The following is a 21,030-nucleotide window of genomic DNA, read 5'->3' on the forward strand; positions in this document are numbered from 1 at the left end:
CTTGGCAGCAGGGAGTGTCTCCCTGGCTTGTTTTTGTAACAGAATGAGGAAGGCCCCAAGCCTGGAAACAATCAAGGAGAAATGAAAATGGGATATTTAAGAGTGGCCAAACAAATCCCGAGTCCATGAGTGACAAAGAAAGTTTAAAAGAATTCTCCCTGGAACAAACACTCTTTGACGTTCTTAAGCATCCATTTGCTGAGGGAAAGTTACAAAAATTCATAATTGAGGACATGTGCACAAAAACAAACACCAAGAGAGATTCTCTATTTCCACCTCCCATGCTAATCTCCCCTCTGTCACTGCCCCCACTCCACTCTCTTGGTTTTCTCTTGCTTGCCTGCTACGTTCCTACTCTTTGATGAGGGACCCCATGTTTGCCTTCAATGTTGCCTGCTTGAAGGCTACTCCCAAAGTCACCTATGGGCCAGCAGCAGGGTGGGGTGGGGTGCAACAGATGCACTTCATATTCCTGCAATGCTTTCAGTTTTGCAAAGCCCTTTGCATCTATGATCACATTTGATACCCACAACAAGCCTGTGAGTTAGGTGGGATTGTTATACCCACTGTACAGAGTACGAAATTGGTACTCAGGGAGTTTCAGTGACATGCCCAGAATTACAGAGTTAAGAAACATTTGAGGGGGGATTCAAGCACTGGCCTGTGAGAGTCTGAGCTCCAGCTACTCTGTGACAAAGAATACCTTGAAATCACTTAGAGGCAGAAGACCCAAATTGAGCCCAACCTCTGGCACCTAAGATGTCATCTTGGGCAACTCATTTAACCTGGAGGGGTTTCATTTTCACATTCTATAAAATGGGAATTATACCTAACTATGAGCCCTCTCTCATAGGGCTGGGGCAAACAGAGGTCTTTGTAAGCCTTAAGATGTGCCACAAATTTGATTTCTTCTTACCTTTATCCTTCTCTGTGTGGGACAGGATTCCAACTGATGCAAGAGGGAAGCACACTCTAAAGTTGTGTTTACATGATGCCAAACATCTGGATGGACATGGAAAACTTCCAAATGCCATAGCTGGGTAATAGACAGAATTCCTTAGTTTTAATCCAGATGTTTGGCAACATGTGGCCAGAGTCTAAATGTGGCAATGGGGCTGCTTTGCTTCTCTCCCATTGACTGTTTGGGCTAGTCAGAGCTCTTGGAATGGCTTCAGTTCCATTTTTCTTTGGTTACTACTGAAGTCCACCAATCATCAGTCTATTAATTGACTGTGTGGATAATTCTCTTTTCAAGCTAATGGCATATTAAACTGATGGCTGCTGTCCACATAAGGGTGGTGTTTCTTACAAATAGTCAGTTGAAAAGAAAAACATGTAACCTTGGGAACACGCATATTGTGTTTACAACTGACTACTTTGCCAGGCTCAGCGAACTCTTTTTCTCCACATGTGCGTGTAGACCAGCTCCAAGAATGGATTTCCTTGGGAAAAACCAAAAAACAAACAACCAAAAAGCCAAATTTCTCTCCCCCTAAATCTGAAATCTAGGAGGTGACCTAAGAAAATAAAATGATTATAAATGTTCCTGGATCATAATGACCTAGAAAAGGCACTAGACTTGGAACCAGAAGATTTGTGTTCAAGTCTTGGCTCTACCAATTATTAGCCAGATTATCTGGGAAAAGTCACTGTTTCTATGAGGCTCAGTTTTCCCCTCTGGGTGGTTATAAGGATTGAATGAGATGATGGATGTGAAAGTGCTTTGAAATCAAAGTGTATAGGAATGTGAATTATTATTTCTTGTCCTCTAAAAATAAAAGATAATGTAAAATGAATTAGAAGGAGAAATTTTTTGAGAAGCTGTGGTAAAAGAAAATAGCTTCTTAGAAGCTTGTGGATACCCACAAGATGGCCAGATCCCCTTGTGCCAGAAGAAATAGCCTAGCAGTTCCCTTAGAACTGTGTAAGGATGCTCCAAGAGTGAAAGGCAGGTCCCATAGTGAAAAGATTGCTCCTTCTCTGAATTCTCATCAGGCAGGGAGGCAACCCTGCTTTCTTAAAGGCCATGCTGGCAGATCAGAACTCTGGCAGGCCTCCAAACCTAGGAAGACTTGAGTCTGGATAGGTCTGGTGACAGATTGTAGGCCTGTTATCTGAAGACTAGCCTAGTGGGAAGAAGCTCACTGACCACGTTTGGTCACAGGGTTGCAAACATTTTGGATGTGGCAGGTCCTAATGACTGGTGATGAGACTCTGAATTTGTCTGGACTGGATACTGGGCAGCAGACATAGCCTGGTGAAAGACTCATCCCTATTAGCTTTTCTGGTCCTGCCAGAGACTGTGATCCTTTGAAAGAACCTCAGAACCCAGGGCCACCCATTTTTGGATTTGCTGGGCTTTGCTTTTCCAGCTTGGCCAGCTCCCTTTTCTAGCATCCTTACATGATTCAAGTCATTTGAAGTGTGAGCATGAAAAACCCCCACACCCAAACAGCTGTGTTCTTGTTAGGCACCCATTTAAGTCATTCCTCTATTTTTCTGACCACTGTCACTCACTGGTAAGAGCTACATCATCCCCATCCTGAGTTCATAGAATCAAGCAACAGATTCTATTGTTACGCAGGTTGCAGAGAAGACATTTCTTTGTGTTTTCTGTGAACAGCTTCATGCTGACCCTCTCCCTAGGCCAGGTTCTCCTGTCTTGACATTTGCCAGCACCACCTCCTTGATGTCTGGTTCAAATATACTATGACTGTAGACTTTGCCTTCTAAATCCTCCATTGGAATGTAACTGAGAGTAAAAGGAGATGGTTTGCTTCTAAAGGAGAGAGTACAGGAAGAGTCAGTGGCCCTGTGCTCCTTTTTCCTCCAAGAAAATCAAACAAAGCTAGTGATGATGCAGGTGCCCACAACTGTTGTGACTCAGTAGATGTTTATATATCAGGGGGAGCATATTTGCCATTGTTCAAATACCTTCCTGCTTACAAACCACCCTGGGCTAATAACAGGGTAAGAAGGAATTTGAAAATGCCATCACTCTCATCCCACTGCTGTCCAGCTGCACTAAGAAGTGTTTGTCAGAACACCTGGCCATAAATTTGCATTTTTCTCTCACTAAATTGTAGTGGTATAGGGAAAGAACAAGGAAGTCTGGGATTTGGATTCAAGGTCTGGATATGCCATGTTTTATTATTTGACTTTGGCCAGACTTCTCTGTAAAGGAAAGAAAAGTGGAACCAAGTTGGATTTATAATTGGAAGGAAGGGATGGTTCAACAGTAGGAAAACTGTAAACATAGTGATCACATTGATAACAAAAGAGACAAGAAAAGCATACAATAGAGCATTAGTTTGTTATTTTAAAAGAATAGTAAAAAGTATAAAAATACTCAATTCAATTTGATACACATGTACTAACAACCTACTGTGTGCTGTGATTATTGAGACAAAAAAATAAAGCTGGCCCTGCCTCCAAAGAGTCTCTGTTTTCCTCAACAGACAGTATGTGTCCAACGGATCTAAAATACTCTTTATCTAAAATCAGGAGCTAGCATTATTTGTACTAGAGAAATGCCAGAGGTCTGCAGCCAGAAGTCATGGAAACATGAGGTATAGCCGTGAGACAAGGTAAAGAAACTGATGGAATAAGCACAGGCAAAGAGGAGCCCATATTATCCCTGTTTTCAGAGGACATGATAGTTTACTCAGAGAGTCATTAAGATACAATGAAAAGATTAACTGAGGCAATATCATGAAACCACAAAATCATTAGTCTTTCTGGATATCAAGTCAATTATTTAGCACTTACTGTGTTGCAGGCCCTGTGCTAAGGACTAAGGATACAAAGAAAGCCAAAAACCAGTCCCAGCTCTCAAGCTCATAGTCTAATGAGGGAGATGACATGCAAACCACTATGTAGAAATGAGATATATACAAGATAAATTGGAGAAAGTCTTAGAAGGAAGGTACTGAGTTACCAACAAAAAAAAGCAAGAAGAGAAATCAAATGTATGTGAGAGCTAATTGACCCCCAAAATACTCGTGATTTATATGAATACCACCACAAAACACTCTGTACAGAAATAAAGGAATAAAGGACTTATATTATCAGAGAGACATTAATTGTTCTTGGTAGGGTTTTGCCATTGTTTTTTTCCTTTGTTCTTGAAGAGGACCAATGACACATCAGGACACATCACATGTCTTCACTTGCAAGTGAATTGGTTTTAGTGAGGCAAGGCTGTGCAAAGTCATCAGCTTCACTGTCTCCTCCGGGTCATCTGAATCCAGCAGCAAGACATAGGACAGGACAACTGGAGACAACCCCAGATGCATTGTTGAGATCTTGGCCTTTTTTTTTTTGGCCGATATGATTACAAATGACTGGGCTGCTTAATTTACAGGTTTAGTGTCATCAAGCTACCAAGGGATCACTTTATAGAGTTGCATATAATATATGCATATATTATGCATATATTATCTGCATATAATAATGGCAGAATTCATTTGGAGAAACAAAAAGTCAAGAATGTCAAGGGAAATGGTGAAAAAGTAGGAATCTAGCATTACCAATATCAAACGTTGTTATAAGAAAGTCATACTCAAAACTCTTTAGAACTGCTTCAAAAATAACAAACTAGATTAATAAAATAGATTTGGTAAACAAGATCCTAAAACAATCACACACAGTAGCCTAGTGTTTGATAAAGCTAAGAACACAAACTATTAGGGTAAAGACCCCAACAAGAACTAGTCCTGCCAACAAGAACAAGTTCTGCCAAACTAAAATCAGTTTGGCAGAAACTGGGTTTAACTCAATTCACAGCATATACCATAATAAGTTCCAAATGGAGAAAATTAAATATAAAATGTCATGTAAAAAATAGAGGAAAATGGAAGGAAGTACTTTGTGCAACTGGGGCTAAGGGGAGAACTGTTAAACAAGTCTTAATCCAGCCTTTTTTCCATTTCTTGTGATTGAGGAAGAGTTTTGTATGATTGAAGCTTGATACGTGAAGGGTGTCCTCCTGGATGCCTGTATGAGTCTATGTTGAATACCAAATGAAGTTCTGCAACTTGGACACTACATATCTGGATGAATTGTAATTGAGGAACAGTATTGTGTGATTAAAGCTCCTTTCCCTTAATATATGAAGGGTGTCCTCCTGGATGCCTGTATGAGTTTGTGTTGACTATGGAATGAAGTTCTGCAACTTGGACACTACGTATCTGGATGAATTGAACTTAGAGTCCTTTTGTTTCATAGAGTACTATGAATTTTTATAAGGTAATACTTTATTTTCCATTTTTGATACTACTGAGATAGTTTATTACATATTTTCCTGAAATATGGTATTCATTTTCTTTTGTTTGTGCTTTCAAAAATTGCATACCATTATTCTCAGATTCTCACACAACTTTCTTTGAGATCAGTTACTCTTGCATTTAGAGATCTCAGTTTTTGTATCTTTTGACTTTGCTCCAATATTTTATTTTGAATCATTTTATTTTTTGCATTCTCATTTCCATTCTATTTCTTGGTGTCTAGTACTTTAGTAAAATGCTACACTTTTTGTTCTAAAACACTGATTTTCTTTTTGACGTCTTTTAAGAGCTCTAATTTCACTCCCTTGTCTCTTCCTTTAGTTCTTTCATTAAGCATCTTGATTATTCTGGGATACTGTAAAGTTGTAATAATCTTGTTTGTAGAGATCTAGTTGTAGTTATTACAGCTTTATTCCCTTTTTCTGAAAATGGATTCTTGTGGATTTTTTATCTTATAGTACTGGATTCATTGTAATGTAAGATTATTTTTCTTTTTTTAAATACTCATTTGCTCAGTTTATGAGAGGATTTTTATTGTGAAGAGATTTCTTTTCTTCTCTTTTTGCTCTTATTCATTGACTTCATCTGACTCCTGTTTTGAGGTGATGACATGGTCTCTTGGCTATCCTGCTGGAAGTCTCCCGATTTCCTCATTTGTAAAATGGGGATCATAATCCTTGCACTAGCTACCTCCCAATTTTTTTTTAATAAGGGAATTGCTATGAATGAATGAAAGAAATTTAAAAAAACATTTATTAAGCACTTACTATGTGCCAGATTCTTTGGGATACAAATACAAAAAAGAAACACAGTCTTTGCCTTCAAGAAGCTTATATTCTAATAGGAAAAGACAATGCACATAGTGTAGTGGTGGCCCAGGAGGGTTGTTTTGGTCAGGGAAGTCACAGGGAAAACGAATGGAGTCATAGGGCAAGTAATTAAAATAAACCTTCCAGGAATGGCAGTGTTGGTTTGATTGCCAGTTTGAGGGCTGTTTGTACATGGGAGCGGGGTGGGGTGGAAGGGCATAGCAGCATGGCATAGACATGGACAGAGAACAAACAGCATGTTGAGTTTGGGTAGGGGATGATAAGGGGAGCATTCACCAATTTTAAGTCCAAACTCCTATGGTGGGCATTGGAGTGCTACTTTGTAAGCCTTAAATAGGAACCAAATAATTCATTTGTTACCCTGTGGTGTCTACTAGCTTACAGTTAGAGTTAAGCTATTAACCTTTACCTTATTTTTCCTGTGTGCACACAGTTGCAGAAAGGAATCTAAAGTCACACTTAAATCATAGAAAAAACTATAGTGATCTCACATCTTATAGATAGGGAAACTGAGGCCCAGAGAGAGGAAGTACCATGCCCAATACCACCCAGCAGTATTTCTAAGATTTAAACCTGCATCTTCTGACTTTATATAATTAAAAGGGAAATGCAAAGTGAGGGATTTTAAAAAATGGTTTCTAATTGTTATTTTTAAAAATTTTGTTTTGTCTCCAGATTTTAAAACAACTGCAGAGAGTGACATCTGGTAGAGAAGATTGCTGAGCCAACAGCTGTTCTCTATTAATGGCTAAAGCCCCTGGTGCTCTGCACACAGTAATGTGGGTAAGCAGCAGAAGCTGATGTGGTGAAGGTTGGTGGAAGCACACACTGGCGCCTCAGCAACTTTTTTTTTCCAAGGGTGGGGGCAGGGGAAAGAGATACAGGAATGAGGAAGCTCTCTTTTCTTTGCTCTCATGCCCACTTCCCCAGGTCAAGACCTCATTACCTCTTGCCTGAACTATGTAATAGATTCCTAACTAGCTTTCCTGCTCCCAACCTTTCCTATCACCTTTTATACAGCTGTCAAAATAATCTTCCTTCTGAAGGGACCTCTGAGGTGTTTTTCAACTGGGATTCTTTTATTCTTTGGTTTGATCGTGTCATTTTTTTCTGTACAAGAACTGTCAATGGCTCCCTATTGCCTATAGGATAGAATACAAAATCTTTAGCATTGCATTCAGAAGACCTGGGTTCTAATCCTGAGCTTCCTCTAATTCACTATGTGACCTAGAATGAATGAGTCCTTTCCCTGCTCCAGACCTCAGCTTCCCTACCCACAAAGGTCAATTAAAAGTAACTGATCTCTGAAGTTCCTTCCTGCTCAAAAATGTTTTCAATTGGATTGAAACCTCGATTTTCCCTTGTCATTTCTTCTCCCTTCCCCCCTCCAAGTATAGAAAGGCTGAGAGGCCTTCAGTAAAGGTTTAGAGAATGACAGGGTCCTCAGGGAAGGACCTTTCTAGCAAGATCGTCCTGAGAAGCCTCAGTTCATAGAAACCAGAAGAAGAATAGTGAGCAAGGACGTAGAACTTGAAAGTTTGTAAAGGGCTTTATAAATATTATCTAATTTTATCCTCTCAATAACCCTGTGAATTAGGTGTGATTATTATCCCCATTTTGCAGATGAGGAAACTTCAGGCAGACAGAGTGACTTGTTCATGGGCATACATCTAATCTGTGTCTAAGGCCAGATTTGAATTCAGGCCTTCCTGACTCCAAGTCCAGGTTTCCAAGTATTGTACCATCTAGCAGTGAGCTTAGACACTATCTAGTTCAGCCCCTTCATTCTCCAGAAGGGGAAACTAAGGCTCAGAGAAGGAGAGGACTTGCACATCCATTGTGCTAGGCCCCGGGGATACAAAGACAAAGGTAGATGTGCTGCTGCAGCTCCTTTGAATAATGAATCCTCTTTTAACATCTGATAAAGGTCTAGTTTTATCCAGTTTTTGACTATAACTCCACCTTTATACCTTGTGTTTTTCCCTTTACTTCAGCAAATCCTTGCAAGTGATCTTTTTTTCTATTATCTTTGTTATTTTTAGTATTTTTCATTTGAAGAAATAATGATAACTGGCATTTATTTATCACTTGAAGGTCTAAAAAAGTGCTTTACCCTTGTTTTCCCTTTTGAGCCTCGTGCCAGAGTAGAGAGCACAACTCTGATGGGCTGGTCATGTTGTTTGAATGCCAAGTGCATGTGTTTGCCTAAAAGACTATTTTACAGAGAACTTACACAAGGCAGGCACTTACATGGAGGTCAGAAGAAACAACCCAAGAAGACTCTCAAAGTCTCTCTAAAGAACTCTGGAATGGATTCAACAACATGGGAGACACTGGCATAAGATCACCTGTATGGCCTGCCTACACCAAAGAAAGTAGTAGTCCAAAAGGAAGGTGAGACATCCCCATCACCAATGTTCAGACTATTTGTGCCCAACCTGTAGTACAGCCTTCCAAGCTCATATTGGACTGATCAGCCACCATTGAAAACACTGTACCTTGACCCCAACATCATGATGTCATTGGTCCTCTTTAAGAATGAAGGATGAATGACAACAAGGTAGGGAGTAGAGGTATTATTGTCTCACTCCAGAAAACTGAGGTTCTGTGAGGGTAAGTGACTTGGTTAAGTTACACTGGCTCAGAGGAGAGATTCAAACACAGGTCTCCTGATTTGAATTTCAACTTTCAGTCTGCAATACCACACCATCACTTCAGTAGGATGGCCCCAGCAGCAAACAGAATGACACAGTTGTACCTATAACCTGTGTGAAAAAATGGTTTCACCCTTCCAGCCAGGATTCTGGGCAGTGAGAAAACACTGAGTTCTATTGATAAGCCATTGGTTCTAGGGCTGCATATGGAAAGCAGTGAAGATAAAGCAGAACTAAGCTTAGAAATGTCTGGGAGGAACAGGTTAGTGAAGTTTTTCTACATGGCTATGAGCCTATTGGTAAGAAGCTTGTACAAGGAATAGTTCCCTCCTGGGAGCCTGGGCTATGTTTAAATCGTATCTCCAGCAACTTCAAATCATATTTCCAGCAACATGGTGGGGTTGGGGTGAGGAGGAGGAAGAAGGGACTCTTGCCTAATCCACTACCTCTTAACAGTGAGAAATAAGGGCCAGATCAGATCTAGCAATCCAGGACGCAGTTCCAGTAGGGTCAATGGGAACATATGGCTTCCATGGCAGTGGAAGCTAATTCGATAAAACACAGGGCCCCTGAAATCTCCTAAGAACTCTGGCTCTGGAGCCTCTTGCTACTTTTCCTAATTTCAGGGTAGGTGTTTTTAGTAATCAGTTATGCAAACCACAGCTCAAGTCCCCATCTAGTATAATAATACTCTATATTGCCAGACCATGTGAGAGTAACCAATCTGATAGGAAAACATTTCATTAAGATATGAATGCAGTATAACTAATGAGAAAATCAAGTAGTAGAATAATCCTCTGTTCTCATGCAACTAGGAGAAATCTCATATACTTCACCAAGTGGTGGACTAGAGAGAAACCTCATGGGGAGAATTTAGGTTGGGTGGGAAACCTGTTGATCATTGCCACTCTCTTCTCATCATGCTTCCAGAAGTCAGCATGGAGGTCCTCAAACATCCAGGGCAAGCTGGAATCTGCTGGAGACTCTCAGTCTGGCACAACTTGCGACTCCTTTGGGGACACCATTACAGTACTTATTCTATGGGTTCTCCCTTTTCTATTCCTCTGCTCCTACCATCTGGTGTTATACTTATTTGTGTCCCTGCCATATTTCCCCACTGGACTCTTGGCTCCTGAAGGTGGCAGCTGTGGTATTTTTTCTTTTTGCATTCCAATACTAAACACAGGACATAGCACATAGTAGGTTCTTAATACATGCTAAAGTGAAATGGTGAAAGCTCAGAAGAATATTCATGGGAAAAGTAAAAAGGAAGAGATGGGATGATTCCATGGTAGAACAAAAAATAAAGGTCTAGGGGGCAGAGGGGATATCTAAGATGTGGGAGCAAGGCAGAATACTGCCACAATCCATGACAAACAACAGAGAAAAGAAAATTTGCAAAACACAAGGGTATAAAAAACACCCAACCACCTCCAAAAATTGTGAATGCCAGAGTATTTATACAATCTGAAAATGCTGAAGAACTTCTAAACCTGGTAAATTTGAGGACCAGTGAGGGTAGAAAAAGAAACTCTGCAAGCCCTCTTGAGAGCTGTCACCAGGCAGGTAAATGATACATAAAAAGAAATTAAGCAATACTAAGAAAAACCACAAGACCAAATAAAAGAAAAACTGGAAGAAAATAACACAAGACCCTTAAGGGACAGTTAAAAGATGTAAAAAAAAAAGGAATAAGAGGAATTAATGTAGAAAATGGAGTCTATGATAGAAAGTTTCTAAAATTCCAAGAAGCAACAAAGAGCAGACTTACTGCAGTGGAAAATGAAATTGGGCACAATGAAGAGCAGCTGGAAATGCTGGCTCAAAAAAAAAATCACTGAATTTTTGAAACTATTAGAAAGCCTACAGACCCCTACTTGGCAGACCTGGAGGAGAGATCTTTGGAGTGACCCTCAAGAAGTGAGAAAAACAAAAGAACTGGGGCACTTGATTTTAGGAAATCACCTAAGAAAATGTCCCAGAATTGCTGAAAACACCTGGTAGAATACAAATAGAAACAGTCTAAAAGATGCCCACAAGCAAGAACCCAAGATCTAACATGCCTAGATGTGGCATAGTTAAACTCAAGGACTACAAAGAGAAGGGGAAAAAAGATCGTATGAACTGCCAGTCAGGAAGTAAATCATTTACCAAGGAACAATAATTAGGATGACAGCAAACCTTTCAAGGATGACAAATGAAGATAGCAGAAATTGTAATACAGCATTTACAAAATTACCAAGCATGAGCTGTGAACCCAGAATTATCTCCCCAGTAAAATCCAGCATGTTTTATGAAGACAGGAAATGAATATCTGAAAAGCAAACAGATTTTGAAAAGTTTATAGAGAGACATACTTACTTCAGGGAAGTCTTCTGACAGCAAACAGGCCTCTCCGACCAAATGATAAGCATTTAAAACAGCCAAGATAACATGAAGTGAGAACTGTTTTAGTTTTCTATTGGCTTAATCATTAAAGCTTTCAGAAGGGCTTCCAAGAAAGCAGCATGGGAGCTGAGGTTGTGGAGACAAGGAAGGAAAGTGAACAAATAAGGGGAACCCAAAGTGAAACTACTGTCTTTAGAAAAGAAGCAGCCCAAGTTAAAGTAACTTATATAAACAGATTAGATAAGGAAGAATCAGAAATCATTAAACTTGATAATCCAGTATTCAATAAACCCACAAGCAAATTGACAGGAGAGCTTTCTGTTTGACAAGAAATGCTGGGAAAACTGGAAAGTCGTTTGGCAGAAATTAAGTTTAGATCCATGTCATATACCATATGCCGCAATAAGCTCAAAATGAATATGAAAACAGAATAATAAAAGGGCATAGCATTAAAAAAAAACGTGAAGAGAACAGAGCTAGGCACCTTTCGCATCTATAATTAGGGGGAGAATTCTTAACCAAATAATGAATAGAAGTGATAACAAAAGATAGACAATTTCAGTTACTTGAAATTGAAAAGCTTTGGCACAAACAAAATTAACACAACCTAGATAGGGGAGGAAGTAGTTGCTTAGGGGGAAATGTTTGCACCAAATAACTCAGTCTGGGATCTGATATACAAAATACATAGGGATCAGCACAAAAAAATCTAAGACCAGAAGCCATTCCCCATTATTTAAGTGGTCAAAGGATAAGAACAAAGAGTTCTGTAAAGAAAAATTGTAAACTGTTAACAAGCATGTGAAAGACTACTCGGAATCATAAATAATAAAAGTGTAATCAAAACAACTCTGAGGTTTCACTTCATACCTAGAAGATTGTCAAAGACGATAAAAGGTGGGGATAGTCAATCTTAGAAGAATTGTGGAAAGATAAGCACACTGATGGGGCAGCTGGGCAGTACTGCAGTGGCTAGAGGGCCAGGCCTGGAGTCAGGAAAACTCATCTTCCTGAGTTCAAATCTGGCCTCAGACACTAACCAGCTGTGTACCCTGGACAAGTCACTTCCCCCTGTTTGCCTCAGTTCCGTCATCTGTTAAATGAGCTGGAAAAGGAAATGGCAAACCACTCCAGGATCTCTGGCAAGAAAACCCCCAAACTCACCAAGGGTCGACCATGATTGAAAAACAACTGAAAGCACGCTGATACACTCTTGGCAGAGCTCTGAATTGGTCCAAACATTTTGGAAATATGCTAAGAGAGAGACGACAATGCCTACACTTTTGACCTAGATATCCTACTGTTATGTCTATACCGCAACAAGGTCAATGTTAAAAAGAATGCCCCCACAGTACATAAAATGCTGCGTATGGAGTCGGGAAGACCGGAGTTCAAATCTGCCCTCTGACTGTTACCAGGGACCTTTACTAGATGTGTGACTCTAGGCAAGTGATTTAATTTTTTTTCTTTTTGCTTCAATTTTCTCAACTGTAAAATGAGGATTTTTACAGCACCTACCTCCCAAGGTTATTGTAAGGATCAATCAAATAAGATAATATTTGTAAAAAATGCTCATCACAGTGCTTGGAACATGGTAGTCGCTATATAAATGCTTATTCCCACCCAAATATTTATAGCAGTACTCTTTGTAACAGCAAAGTTTTTATTGAGGCGAGGAGGGAAGCAGATTCCCATTGATTGGGGAATGGCTAAATACATGATGTGGTAGATTAGTGTAATGAAATATTACTGAATCATAAAATACATTAAATGTGATAAATACAGAGAAAAAAGGGAAGGCTTAAATGAACTCATACAAAGTTAAAAAATCAGAACTAGATAAACAATGGACACGGTGACAACACAATGTAAATGGAAAGACAGCTTAAAAATCAATTGGAGACTAAATAACTTAATCTTAAAGAATGAGTGGGTTAAAGAACTAGTCACAGAAACAATAAATAATTTCATTAAAGAGAATGATAATAACGAGACAACATACCAAAACCTACTGGATGCAGCAAAAGAAGTAATTAGAGGAAAATCTCTCTCTCTAAATGCTTACACTGTAAGAAATGATGAGCGGGTTGATTTTAGAAAAACATAGAAAGATGTACATGAAACAACGAAGAGTGAAATGAATGTAATCAAAAGAATATTGGATACAGTAATAATCATCTTCAAAGAATAACTGAATGACTAAGTTTTTCTAAATATTATAAATATTCAAATCAGCTACAAAGAACCTATGAAGGAAGATGCTATCAACTTCCAAAGGAAAAAAAGCTGATAAACAGAAGTATGCTTAGTATAGTTTTACATATATGTATATGTATGTATACATATGTATATGTGTGTATTATATATACACACACATATATGTGTCAAATGGTGGCCTTCTCTAGTTTGAGGTGAGGAGGGAGGGAAGGAGATGGTTTGGAACTTAAAATATGACAAAAAAATTAAATTAAAAAATAAAATTATATTAGGAAAATTTTTAAATGTAAGGCTAGAAGGATCTTTTCATAATATGGTTTTTTCAGAAGTTTATATCTGAAACCATGAACTAATAGTGTTCACAGTAGGGAAACAAAGCATTCCCATTAAAAACAGGTTTTAAACAGTGACGTCTGTACTTTCCCTTCCTATTTAACATAGTTTTTAAAATCTCAGTAATAGCAATAAAGCCTGAAAAATTAAATAGCTCTATGGACAAACAACATCCTTGTGTACCTAGAAAACCCAAAACAGTCAACAAAAAATAGAGTTAATAAGTTACTTCAGTAAAGTAATGAGACGTAAAAGAAAGTCATATAATGTCCTCTGAATTTCCATGTACCACTACCAAGAATCAAGAGAAACTGATCTGAGGTAGCTGATGGTTCAATGCATGAAACACTGGGCCTGGAGTCAGGAAGACCAGAGTTCAAATTTGACCTTACACACTTACCAGCTGTGTGACCCTGGACAAGTTACTTAATCTGTTTGTCTCAGTTTCCTCATCTGTAAAATGGGAATAATAATAATCCCTGCTTCACAGGGTTGGTGTGAGGATCAAATGAGACAATACTTGGAAGAAGCACTTAGTCCTAGTACCTGGCACATGGTAGGCACTGTATGAATGCTTATTCCCTCACTATGAAAGAGAACTATCAAACATTTGGATGTTAACTTGTCAAGACATACAAAAGACATAGACAATGATTTTGACATAAATAAAAAACTAAACAAATGGAGTAGTGTCTCTTACTCAAGGTAAGGTTGGGCAAATGTAAAAACTTCAATACTTTCTAAACTAACTTTCTTTTAATGCAGTAGTAGTACCCATCAACATGTGAAAAGATTATTTCACAGAATTTGATAAAGTCACAAGAAAATAATATGGGAAAATACTGGACAGGAATGTTAAGAACCAAGACAAAGAAGAGCAGCAAAAGAAGTCTCACACTAGCAGCTTATTAGAAAACTGTCTATAGCTAGAAAAAAAGCCCGAGAAATCGATTAGCAGAACAAGCTAGGGATTCAGAGATAGAACCCAGGTAATAGAAAAGATTAGTACTTGATAAGCCCCGACTCAAAAACCAATGAAGAATTGAATCTATTTAATTAGAGCTGCAGGAAGAAAAAACTTGAACCTCCTCTCCCCTTCAACAAGAAAAAAAAAACGCTCCCAATGGCTTTAGATCCATGTTGCCTAGCATGCATCACAATAAATTTCATGATTTATTTTAATCATGAATCAGTGATCTCAACACATATAAATTTACATTTATATACATATATAACCATGAAAAATCTGGGAGAAAAAGGAAACAATGCACCTCTTTCAGCTGTGTATTTTGCATTTTCTTAAATCTTTTATGTTTATTTCCATGTCTGCCTGTTGTTTCTCCTCAATAGAATACAAGTTCCTTACAGGCAGGGATCGTTTGGTAAGTGCCTGATACATAGTAGGCATTTACCAAATACCTGCTGAATCGCATGGAATTGATCAAACCAAAAAAAAGAGATCATTGGCTAGGGAATGACAGGACCAGCTGTGGTCTCTGAATATAGAAGGAGAATATTGTGTCATGTCAAAGAAATTCTAACAGATTTGTATGAAATGAAGCAAAGAGAGTTGAGCAGAACAGGGAATGATGTCAAAAAGTTGAGGAGGAAGCGTGCCCCCCACCACTAAGTGCCAAATGGTTTTAATTGACTATATTTGTTTGTTAAGGGAGGACCTTGTAGCTGGAGGGACATAGGGATGGGGATATGCTAATGAGGTAGTGAAGTACCCATTGCAAGTAAAGAGTATCAATAAAACATTTTAAAGTACAAAGAAAAATAAAGTTCAGAAGGGGACACAAACAGGGGAGTTGTGTTACTATTGTGTTAAATCTAATACATTAAAAATAGAGCAGAAGTTGACAGACTTATATACAGCCCACTATTTGTTTCCCATATACTGAAATGTCCATGTATCATTCATGATTATTGTTAAATTCATAATATAAAAGAAAAAATTTTACAAACAAATCACTTAAGACAAAATCATGGTTTTGATTACATAAAGACTAAGAGATTTCACACAATAAAAAGCAATCTCCTTAAAATTAAAAGCAAAGAAAAAAATTGGGAAAATATTTGAAATACATATGATGGATACAAATCTGACATCCAGAATCTATATGGGACTGATATATAATCTATAATTTTAATAATCCATAGTCTCTAAGGGAGTCCATACTTAAAGGATATAAACAGATAATTTACAAAATAAATACAAAATGCTAACAACTGCATTAAAAATAGCTCTTAATATTGGAGAAATAACTATCAAGACAACCTAAAGATAATATTTACATTCACTAGAATAGAGGAAATGTGGGAAAAAGCCCCGTGATGCCATGGCTATCAGGAAGGGATCCCTCTAATATGTTGTTGGTGGGACCATAAACAAACGCAAACATTTTGGACAGCAATAAAGATTACTGAATTGCTCATACCTTTAATTGCTAGAACCTTATCCCCAAAACATCATAAAGAGGAAAAAAAGAATGAATTTTTTACAAAATTATTCACTGCTGCTGTGTCAGAGCAAAACATTGGGAATATCCTCTATTTCCAATAATCAGAGAATGGCTGAATAAATTATGATCTATTAATGAATGATGAATAATGAAATATTATAATATAAAAATATTGCTATAATTACAGTGATGCAGTTAGCGATTTGGACAGTTGAGACAAATAGCTTTGAAGAAGTATTCAAATCAAATAAATTAAGTTGAAGATGAAGGGGAGGCAGACCTTTAGTTGCAAAGCACTGGGAAGGGCTGGAAACCCCTAAAACATCAGAGTTCCATCTTTGGAAAATTTGTCACAAGGTAATGAACTATTTTTCCATCATAGTAAGTCATAATAAAACCCTTAACAATCTGATCTGTGTCAGGGGAGGTAGGACCCATGCCAAGGAAATAGCTGTTCCTTTTTGTGTTTGTCCTTCCTTCTTGAAGAGGACCATGACATCAAGATGATGACATGACTTGCAGTTGACTTTGATTTGAGTAAGGGAGGGCTGTGCAAGGTCACCAGTTTCAGTTTCTCCTTCAGAGCCATCTGGGTCCAGTGGCCTGATATTTATCAGGACGACTGGAAATGGCCCAGGATGCAATATGGGACCCTGGCCATTTTAGACTAAGATCTTATCAGATTCTCTCTTTGAGTGGGATAAACTCATTCAATGAATAGGCCTCTTTAAGTAGTTACTCAAGGGATGGCCCCTTTTAATAAAAAAAATTCAAACTGAGAAGGGAAGCTAGGGGGAAGTAGAGTAGACTTAACCTGGAAATTTCCTTTTCTATCTACTGGCTCCAGTATTCTTTAACGAACCCATCAATAGCCTTGTGTGTTTAGGGCTGAGGGTGGAGGGAGGTGGTGTAGAAACAGCTCAATGTTTCTTGGTACAGAATTCAAGCAAGAGAATTTTTGGTGCTTACTTGCTAAGAAGCGGAGCTGATTCTTCACTCTTAACCCTTCATCACCAGAGCCTCGACCACAGTCATCCTCATCATCACAGTCACCACTTTCAGCTTCTTCCTCACGATTTTTATCTGAGGCTCGCCTCAATATTGCCATGCTTTTTAGGATCTGGAAGAAAATTACATAGAAGCATTGAATTTCAGAGCTAGAATGCACCTCAGAGACTCTATAATCTAACCCATGCCTGAGTAGAAACCTCTTTATACCCAGAGATCCCAATTGCTAGGCAGATACTCTAAGAAAGTAAAGTAGAAAAAGAAAGACCCTCCCTTATACAAAAAAAGGACTAGGAAATATCTAAACAAATGTTTGTACATAAATGTAATGGAATATCACTGCACTATAGAAACAACAAATCTCAAGAATCTAGAGAATCTTGGGAAGACTTAGATGAACAAACACACCATGAAGTAAGCAGAATCAGGAAAACAATGGGAATAATGACTGCAACGTCAGTGCAAAGAAAAACAACAAAAAGTATTTAAAAAATCCAGTGCTGTGAAATGATAATGACCAAGCTTGTGGAGATTTGGAGCATTTGGACACGGGACACAGCATGTAATGTTGAACTTGGTTGGTGTGGTAGTAAATTTTGCCAAACAATTTTTCTCTCCTTTTTTACATTAAGGGATGGTTCTCTAGGAGAGGCCAGGGATGAATTTGTTGGAGAAACAAGATGATGGAAAACCCAAAGTTATCAATAATGTACATTTTATGTAACTAAAAGGAGGTCATCTAGCCTTTGGCTAATTTCTAGGAAGTTTTTACATTAAGCACCCATTCCACTTCTCTGTAACTTCCATCCATTGTCCGTACTTCTATCCTCTAGGGCCAAGTATACAAAGCCTAATCTTAGTTACATGAAGGCACTTATCATAGGATCTTAGAACCAGAGCTGGAAGAGATCTCAGAGGCCATTTAATCCAACACTTTCATTTTGCAGTTAAACAAATGGAGGTCTAAGGAAGTCAAGTGACTTGCCCCAGGTCACAAAGATAATCATAACCAGAGATCCTCTTTTCTCTAGGCTAATCAGTCCCTTCAACAGATCCTTGTATGACCTGGTATCCTGTCCCCTCATCATTCTTTTTGCCTTCTTCTGAGAATTCTCCAGCTTGGCAGTATCTTTCCTAAGACATGGTCCCTGAATAGAATACAGTATGACCAGGGCAGAGGACAGTTGGATTATCCCCTCCCTCATACATTGATTTTCATGTATATTCATATACACATGAAACAGTACAATTTCTAGACTCTCTTCTGTTTTCCCTGCCCAAGTATCTTGTCCATGGCACTATGCTCACACAGTGTTTGCTGAGTTAACTAATGAGTGCACCTAGAGACTGCATGTTTGAACATGTGTAGAACACTTCTCTGACCAGGACATTGAGAATTTGCCTTAGCTGACTCACAAAAATGGTACAGAGTGCCATCATGTCTTTAATTCTTGCACAGGGATGGCTGCTTCTCCATGGAAGGAGTCAAAGCAGGAATCATAGGCAAAGAGCCTAATTTGGGAATGAATTCAATTCACTTCTGATTCAATTGGATGAGCATTGATTATGCCAGGCCCTGTGCTAGAAGCCAAGGTCCCAAAGACAAAAACAAAGCAGTCTTGGCCCTCAAAAAGCTTGCATTTCACTTGAAGGAAACTACCTGTATATAGGTTTTATAAAATGTATACAAAGTAATAGAGGGGCAAGGAAAGAGCATTAATGACTGGGAAAATCAGGAAAGACCTCTTGTATGAGGTGATTCAAACAGAGCTAGAGATTCCAGGAGATAGAGTAGAAGGAAGGAGGATATTCCAGATGTGGGAGACAGACTGCACAAAGGCACCGAAGTGGGAGATGAACTACCACGTATGGGGAACAGTTTGGCTAGAACACAGAATGTATGAAATTGTGAAATAATTCTGAAAAGGAGATGAAGACTTCTGGTGTGGTCAGGCTAATACCTAGGGCTATTTTTTTCCTATTCCGCAGTCTTGACAATAAGGCCCTAGATATTCCTGGGTAGTTTTAAGAAAGGTTTGCCAGATGGCCAAGTTCTTTATATTTCTAAGTTCCTTCCATTTTCCCATTGTAGTATGAAATGGACAAGGCTCAAGACACTGGGAAATGATGCCCAGGGCCTTGGGCCTGGGGATGGTTTTATTTTTTTTTTAAATAATGGAAATAGGTAGGGTCATGTGATCCACAAGTCGTCTCCTTGCAGAGTCCTACAATCAGGAATTTTGAGGACCAACATCCTATGACCATTTCCCTTCAGCTTTTTTTCTCCCTTTAAAGGATACCATTAAAGGCATCCCTGGGAATAATGTTGAGGAGTCATCAGTCAGTCCACCAGTACCTCCCAACAATGTGCCTAGCACTAGGAGGGAGGATGCAAGTTCCTAAGGAAAAGCAGCTTGCTGTAGTGGAAAGAGTTCAAGACAGGGGCTGGAAAGACATGAGCTTAAGGAGGTGCCAAGTCAAGCCTCTTTCCTTCTCTGACCCTCAGTGTCCTTATCTGTAAAATAAAAATAAGAAAATCTCTGCAACCTCATGGAATTTTTACCAGTTTTCTAAGCCTCGAAAGAGTATTATCGCCATCTCACAGTCAGCAGCTGACTAGTCTTGGGCTCAAGAAGAGGTAGGTTCAAATCCTGCCTCTTGATACATACTAACTGTGTGACTCTGGGCAAATCATTAAGCCTCATCCAATTTCCCCTTGAAAGTGGTGAGGGAGTTACCACACCAGGACCAACCAACATCGATGCGATCACAAGCTACAGTCTCTCCTGTAATATAATGACAACAACAGTAATACCATTACAGTCCTAAAGTGCTTTCAGGTTGGCAAAGCACTTTGCATATTGTTACCTCATTTGAACATTACAACAACCCTGTGACACAGGTGTTATTATTAACTGCATTTTATAGCTGAGGAAACAACTGGGGCTGAGAGAAATGAAATGAGTTGCCTAGGGTCACACAGCTAATTTCACTCTTTTCACTAGGTCTTTCTGCCTTCCTTGTTGAGAGGCTAGGACACATAATAATTCAATTAAACAGACATGTATTAATCACCTACTGGGTACAGAGCACCACATATTAGCAATTGGGGAAAAAGAAGGATTAGATACAACCTAGCCTCAGCTGCTAGGGAAATCCCAGCTTAGTTGGGAGATAAGATAGCAACACAGATAATTACAATACACCCACTCCAGGATTACCTGTTTTGATTCTAAGGAAGGTCCTAATCAACAACTCCTTATACCATTTCCCTGCACCCATGAAACACTGCAAGAGACTGTTGGCCCATCTCCCTGAGTCCAATTTCTATTGCCTCCAATGTATCCTGCACATTACGCTCAAATTCTTTGGAAACACCACTTTCTTATTACTCCCTTGCTTTGAAACTGCCAATGGTTCCTTACTCCTCCAAATTCTACCTGGTTTTGGTCCACCCTTCTAAACTTCTCCCTATCCCCTACAGTATGCCTGCTACTCCAGTCAGCTCATCTGCTCTTTGAACCTCCCATATTCCTTTCCCATCATCCTCCCCATATGGAATGACCAGCCCCTCTGTCTCAAGCTTACAAAGACTTCAAGATTAAGCCTTTTTTGAGCCACCAGTGATGACCTGGTGGGGAGAGAAGTGGATTAGGAGTTAAGGGACCTGGATTGGAGCACATGTGTTGCTGATTTCGATTTGGCACTTAGGCAAGTACCTTTCCCTCTCTTCTTGACCTCAGTTTCCTTATCAGTAACATTATGGGAATGGAATTGACAAATTCTAAAGACCCCTCTAATCCTAAAACTAAGATCCATTAGAGCGTAGGGTTTTTTTGGGGGGGGGGCT

The 21,030-nt window shown here is 39.0% G+C and overlaps 1 protein-coding gene across 1 annotated transcript in view; it reads right to left on the minus strand.

Annotated features, from left to right (window-relative positions):
• The window catches only part of GPC3 (glypican 3), a 719,980-nt gene that overhangs the window by 88,564 nt on the left and 610,386 nt on the right, over positions 1–21,030 (minus strand). The window contains exon 7 of the mRNA XM_072627102.1: positions 17,142–17,292. Coding sequence (XP_072483203.1) covers positions 17,142–17,292 — 151 coding nt within the window. The remainder of the gene's footprint in view (positions 1–17,141; positions 17,293–21,030) is intronic.

This window comes from Notamacropus eugenii, chromosome X, assembly GCF_028372415.1.
Source record: "Notamacropus eugenii isolate mMacEug1 chromosome X, mMacEug1.pri_v2, whole genome shotgun sequence".
NCBI lineage: Eukaryota > Metazoa > Chordata > Mammalia > Diprotodontia > Macropodidae > Notamacropus > Notamacropus eugenii.